Here is a 7,178-nt window from a genome sequence, read left to right as displayed (position 1 = left end):
CAGTTACCAGTAAAACAAATGATGACCCTGGGCAATTAAAGTACCAGGAAGGAGGAAACATTTAGAACAGCTATAGAAAGTGACCTTTGTTTTCTGTATTCAGTAAAATCTCAGGGTAAGGAAAATCATGATCACTAATGTTTGGGATTTGACGGTTGTAATATTTATCAAATCATCCCTCAAACTCAATTCCTATTAATTAATGTGTGTGGTTTGTGTGTTTCAAATGCTATACAATAACAAAAGTGCAACAACTGCCTCAGAACATGACCCAAAATAAGGATTTGAAATAATTTTATTCAAATAAAGATCAATTTCAGTCCTAATCCCTTACGGTTTCAAAAAGCGTGCTTTGGGTTTAAGCGCCAACATCGCAGAGTCTCCTCCAAAGCCATCTCTTTGCTAAAACAGCACCATTTGTAGTCATATGAAAACCTATACAACAGGTCATTTGGCACATTCAACTCATACCATGGGGTTCTGTACTGGCAATTCATACTTAAACACAACTTAGCTCCATATCTGAGCCAATAAATGCCTTTACCATCTTTATTGATGAAGAGAATGGCATCAACATAGATTTGACCGCAAGAGAAATGTATACAGTAATCCTATCAGAATGTCTCTATAAAACAACTCACTCAGAGACCAGTGAAAAGTGACTTATTTAAAGGGTTCCACAGTAATGGGTGATGCTGAGAATTGATTCTGGTCACAAAACATTCATAAGACCGCAACGTCCTCTTTCCAGATGCAATCTCAAATCAGCCCCAATAATCAGCATTGTGATAAATGAATCTCTGAACGCTGGCCATGTTGTGTAGTGTTTGGATTTTAGGAAGTGATGATACAGTAAACATACATTACATTGAAACATCTGAGCAGAAGCATGGAGAGCCCATTTGAAGTGAATATGAGCCCCGCTCACGTCGTAACCAAAGACTAGATTAAATTTCGTAGGGCAAATACGGATTAAAATTACAGTATTTTCCAACTAAATCAACAATTCTTTATCACCAATGGTAAGTAGAAAATACTCAAATCATTTTGCCATTTGCTCAATTCCTGGGAGAGCATTTTGTTTTGGTATTAATGCTAGTCAGAAAGTTTCCATATTGAGGTCTGATCAGGCCTTTGCTTGGATTTGTATATCCTTAGGCAGCAGTTTTACGTAAAGATACAAATACAGGTCATAAAGCATGCACTCTGATGGACAAAGGGAAACGTCTCATTTAGACAAAACCCAGGTAAGAGTAACAGTAAGATTTGCTGAAAAAAAGTGCAGATTTCTCATATTTCACATAGAAAGGTTAATATCAGAAATGCATTAGTTGACTAGAACAAACTTGACTGAACAGTGATTTCGGGAGAGCTCAGTGACAAAGTTTACAAAAACATTATAGCGTTACTGATCATTTCAGGGGTTCAGGACACGTTGAGGCGCTGGAATACTTTAGCTTGGCAGATATACAAAGATAATAGTCATCCACTCCACTTGGAAGATCGGGGAGGCTGGTCTTGGGTTAACAGTCGTCTTAACAATCATGTTGATGAACAAAACACTAGATGTAGGAAATAAAACACTTGTTTAAGAGCAAATTGTTTGCATGAATTAGAAGGAAATGATCCTACCAATATATTCCAGTACACTTTAAACAGTTGCAAAGAGAAAAGTTACAATGGTAAAAGCTGCTGCATGGGATATACGAATACTGTATCTTCCAACTTGTGATTAAACAGACTACATTATGTCAAAGCGCTGATTACCTCATCTTCCCTGTATGCATTAGGTGATACAATACAATGATCCAAATTTGCCTGGTGTGTACATGAGGACAGTGAGTCTGACACCATAGTGAACTGGTTCTGGATAAGAGCGTCTGCTAAATGACGTAAATGTAAATGTTTAACAACTGCGTAGGGAAAACAACCTTGCCCCATAGCACACAAGCATAGCCAAGTACCATCACTGTAACCATACGAAAAACAATCAGAGCTTGCCACGACATTGTGAAAAATAGTTTCCCAGCTTGTGTTAACCCTTAAAAATTCAGTAAGCGCCTATCACCAGAGGCTGCGGCTGCTCTTACATGATGTCCTTCTGGTTAAGACATTTGAACAATATGTAAGAAAAGCCAAGCAGAGGCACCTATGCCTGACTGGAATTTTTATAGCATAGTCTTTATTTAAATCGATGGGGATAGGTGTATCTCTTTAAAAGGAAAAAAAAGTATGAATCGCAACAGATGGACAATATGATTGCCAAGGCAGTTTTTGCATAAAATACTGGTTGACATTCAAGATGTGAAGACAAAAACAAGAGACACTGCTTTGTAGTACTGATATTGAGGAGTGTAAAATTACAACAGAACTTGTTACTCCTATGGATGTCCAAAAATAAAACAATAAATAAAAGAAACAGTAAAATAGAGTTCAACATCAGAACCTTACATTTCAATATATGGGGAAAATGTGATACCATATATTTCATTACATTTTATCTGTTCTCAAACAAACTATTTGCATTTGGCATAATATCTGCCGACTCCATTTCAGTGTCACCACCACCGCCCAGTCTACAAACCAGGAAAGGCTGTTTGGAGATCTCCAAAGAATGTGGATTTTCCATTTCTACTCTTCGAGAGATCTCTGTGCACTTAGTGGGACTGGGAGTATGAGAAACGCCACGCAAAGCTTTTCTGGAAGCAGTGTAGCTACACAGAGATCTGGCCAAACATGCCACATCTTCAAAAAATATATAAAATAATATGTGGTCTGCTTTGTCCTCGCTAGTGCTTTTGGCCCCAATGAGGGGAATACTCCCTCCCTTCATGGCATCTTTAATAAGTACTTTTAGAGCAAACAGAATCCAGAGTTTCTCTGTCTGGTTTGCAGAGAGAAAAGAGAAAATGTCAACCAGTCCAGTTTTGAAGTTGCTGTTGATCATACTTAGCTATAAGTTTCTTTATATGTGCCAGTTTGCTGTGTAGATATTCACAGCGGTTCTTCTCTTGGCTATAGTTGGGATTCGTCTGTGAGGGAAAGTAAAACAATCAGTATTTGTTGAAAAATTACCTGAGCAGCTTTACGAGAAACAAATAGTCACAGATGCAAAGATCACCTTTTTTATTTTACGATACTCTTGGAGTATCTGATTGTGAATTGTCTGTAAAAGAAAAGACAAAATAACAAAACAATTAATGAGTCAGAACATTTACTACACCTGAATCCTGAAGTTGAACATTGGAACAATAACAACACAGGACAGCACCATATTGCAGCTTAGGTAGAACCGTAGACAGTATGCGCCAGTGGGCTAAAGGGGTCATACCTTGTACTTGTCTGTGCCTTGTTGGAGCTGCTTAAGCTCAGTGTCGAGCACAGTGAACTGCCGGGTGATGCCCTCTATCCGAGCGTGGAGGCCCCGGTACTCACTATACTCAGTATTAAAGTCATTCTTGTATGTTTGACGCTGCTCGGAAGAGCCAATCACGGTATACTCCCTGTTCAGAATGAGGAAACAGAATGAATAACTAAGAGTGGAGTACTTCAATGAAATTCCTTCGAATTGTCGTCAGAATCTGTTGCGGGAAACAAAATGGTGGTCCTCTGTAGCTCAGCTGGTAGAGCACGGTGCTTGTAACGCCAAGGTAGTGGGTTCGATCCCCGGGACCACCCATACACAAAAATGTATGCATGCATGACTGTAAGTCGCTTTGGATAAAAGCGTCTGCTAAATTGCATATTATATTATATTATTTAAAATGGTCATTTCATAATAAATGTATTGTGGTTTTATAAGAGGTAGGAAGTCCTTACGATAAATAGTCTGTCATCTCAGTTGATGATGAAGGAACACTGGTGTTGTTGCACATTCCATTGAGATCTGAAAGGAAGCACAAGGTTACTTTGTAAGATAAGTTTAACACTTTCTTCTAGGGATGGTGGGGGGAGTGATTCTTTAGAGTATTGCGATATATTTTTTTACGATATATCGATTCTATGACCCCCAAGTATCAATTTTTTTGCTAGGTACAGTGAGGGAAAAAAGTATTTGATCCCCTGCTGATTTTGTACGTTTGCCCACTGACAAAGAAATGATCAGTCTATAATTTTAATGTTAGGTTTATTTGAAGTGAGAGAATAACAAATAAATCCAGAAAAACGCATGTCAAAAATAATAAATATAAATTGATTTGCATTTTAATGAGGGAAATAAGTATATGACCCCCTCTCAATCAGAAAGATTTCTGGCTCCCAGGTGTATTTTATACAGGTAACGAGCTGAGATTAGGAGCACACTCTTAAAGGGAGTGCTCCTAATCTCAGTTTGTTACCTGTATAAAAGACACCTGTCCACAGAAGCAATCAGATTCCAAACTCTCCACCATGGCCAAGACCAAAGAGCTCTCCAAGGATGTCAGGGACAAGATTATAGACCTACACAAGGCTGGAATGGGCTACAAGACCATCGGCAAGCAGTTTGGTGAGAAGGTGACAACAATGGAAGAAACACAAAAGAACTGTCAATCTCCCTCGGCCTGGGGCTCCATGCAAGATCTCACCTCGTGGAGTTGCAATGATCATGAGAACGGTGAGGAATCAGCCCAGAACTACACGGGAGGATCTTGTCAATGATCTCAAGGAAGCTGGGACCATAGTCACCAAGAAAACAATTGGTAACACACTACGCCGTGAAGGACTGAAATCCTGCAGCGCCCGCAAGGTCCCCCTGCTCAAGAAAGCACATATACAGGCCCGTCTGAAGTTTGCCAATGAACATCTGAATGATTCAGAGGACGGCAGGTAGCTTAGTGGTTAAGAGCGTTGTGCCAGTAACCGAACGGTCGCTGGATCTAATCCCCGAGCCGACTAGGTGAAAAATCTGTCGATGTGCCCTTGAGCAAGGCACTTAACCCTAATTGCTCCTGTAAGTCGCTCTGGATAAGAGCGTCTGCTAAATGACAAAAATAAAATAAAAAAACTGGGTGAAAGTGTTGTGGTCAGATGAGACCAAAATGGAGCTCTTTGGCATCAACTCAACTCGCCGTGTTTGGAGGAGGAGGAATGCTGCCCATGACCCCAAGAACACCATCACCCACCGTCAAACAGAGGTGGAAACATTATGCTTTGTGGGTGTTTTTCTGCTAAGGGGACAGGACAACATCACCGCATCAAAGGGACGATGGACGGGGCCATGTACCGTCAAATCTTGGGTGAGAACCTTCTTCCCTCAGCCAGAGCATTGAAAATGGGTCGTGGATGGGTATTCCAGCATGACAATGACCCAAAACAAATGGCCAAGGCAACAAAGGAGTGGCTCAAGAAGAAGCACATTAAGGTCCTGGAGTGGCCTTGCCAGTCTCCAGACCTTAATCCCATAGAAAATCTGTGGAGGGAGCTGAAGGTTCGAGTTGCCAAACGTCAGGCTCGAAACCTTAATGACTTGGAGAAGATCTGCAAAGAGGAGTGGGACAAAATCCCTCCTGAGATGTGTGCAAACCTGGTGGCCAACTACAAGAAACGTCTGACCTCTGATTGCCAAGAAGGGTTTTGCCACCAAGTACTAAGTCATGTTTTGCAGAGGGGTCAAATACTTATTTCCCTCATTAAAATACAAATCAATTCATAACTTTATAAACTTTTGACATGCATTTTTCTGGATTTTGTTGTTGTTATTCTGTCTCTCACTGTTCAAATAAATATACCATTAAAATTATAGACTGATCATGTCTTTGTCAGTGAGTAAACGTACAAAATCAGCAGGGGATCAAATACTTTTTTCCCCTCACTGTAGTTAACATTAGCTAGAGCTAGTCTACTGTACCTGCGGCAAAGCTTAGGTATTTCTCCTCAAAGCTTGTCCTCAAATCTTTTTAAAATGGTGAGCCAACATGTTTTCAATACTTTTATTTCCACTGATCAAAACTTTTATTATGTCGCTCTTGTCCCTCTGCAGCCAACATATAGTTAGCAAGATTTGAGGAACACCAAATCCTTATAGAATTGCAGAATTGAATTGAAATGCATATAGAATCGTGATACATATCGTATCTGCTCCTAAGTATCATGATAATATAATATCGTGAGGTCCCGGGCAATTCCAGGCCCTACTTTCTCAATTGTAATGCAGATTGCAGTAATATACAGTGGGGAGAACAAGTATTTGATATACTGCCGATTTTGCAGGTTTTCCTACTTACAAAGCATGTAGAGGTCTGTAATTTTTTATCATAGGTACATTTCAACTGTGAGAGACGGAATCTAAAACAAAAATCCAGAAAATCACATTGTATGATTTTTAAGTAATTAATTTGCATTTCATTGCAAGACATAAGTATTTGATCACCTACCAACCAGTAAGAATTCCAGCTCTCACAGACCTGTTAGTTTTTCTTTAAGAAGCCCTCCTGTTCTCCACTCATTACCTGTATAAAAGACACCTGTCCACACACACTCAAACAGACTCCAACCTCTCCACAATGGCCAAGACCAGAGAGCTGTGTAAGGACATCAGGGATAAAATTGTAGACCTGCACAAGGCTGGGATGGGCTACAGGACAATAGGCAAGCAGCTTGGTGAGAAGGCAACAACTGTTGGCGCAATTATTAGAAAATGGAGTTCAAGATGACGGTCAATCACCCTCGGTCTGGGGCTCCATGCAAGATCTCACCTCGTGGGGCATGAATGATCATAAGGAAGGTGAGGGATCAGCCCAGAACTACACAGCAGGACCTGGTCAATGACCTGAAGAGAGCTGGGACCACAGTCTCAAAGAAAACCATTAGTAACACACTACGCCGTCATGGATAAAAATCCTGCAGCGCACGCAAGGTCACCCTGCTCAAGCCAGCGCATGTCTAGGCCCGTCTGAAGTTTGCCAATGACCATCTGGATGATCCAGAGGAGGAATGGGAGAAGGTCATGTGGTCTGATGAGACAAAAATATAGCTTTTTGGTCTAAACGCCACTCACCGTGTTTGGAGGAAGAAGAAGGATGAGTACAACCCCAAGAACACCATCCCAACCGTGAAGCATGGAGGTGGAAACATCATTCTTTGGGGATGCTTTTCTGCAAAGGGGACAGGACGACTGCACCGTATTGAGGGGAGGATGGATGGGGCCCATGTATTGCGAGATCTTGGCCAACAACCTCCTTCCCTCAGTAAGAGCATTG

The 7,178-nt window shown here is 40.8% G+C and overlaps 1 protein-coding gene across 1 annotated transcript in view; it reads right to left on the bottom strand.

Annotated features, from left to right (window-relative positions):
* Nucleotides 1-277: 277 nt before the first annotated feature.
* The window catches only part of LOC121533518 (RNA polymerase II elongation factor ELL), a 41,224-nt gene continuing 34,323 nt past the window's right edge, over nucleotides 278-7,178 (bottom strand). The window contains exons 9-12 of the mRNA XM_041839532.2: nucleotides 3,820-3,886; nucleotides 3,332-3,503; nucleotides 3,122-3,166; nucleotides 278-3,032 (exon numbers count right to left, since the gene is read on the bottom strand). Of these exons, the coding sequence (XP_041695466.2) occupies nucleotides 2,913-3,032; nucleotides 3,122-3,166; nucleotides 3,332-3,503; nucleotides 3,820-3,886 (404 nt within the window). The 3' untranslated portion in view covers nucleotides 278-2,912. The remainder of the gene's footprint in view (nucleotides 3,033-3,121; nucleotides 3,167-3,331; nucleotides 3,504-3,819; nucleotides 3,887-7,178) is intronic.

This window comes from Coregonus clupeaformis, chromosome 20 (genome assembly GCF_020615455.1).
Source record: "Coregonus clupeaformis isolate EN_2021a chromosome 20, ASM2061545v1, whole genome shotgun sequence".
In the NCBI taxonomy this organism is placed as follows: domain Eukaryota; kingdom Metazoa; phylum Chordata; class Actinopteri; order Salmoniformes; family Salmonidae; genus Coregonus; species Coregonus clupeaformis.
This window is presented reverse-complemented; position numbering and strand designations above follow the sequence as displayed.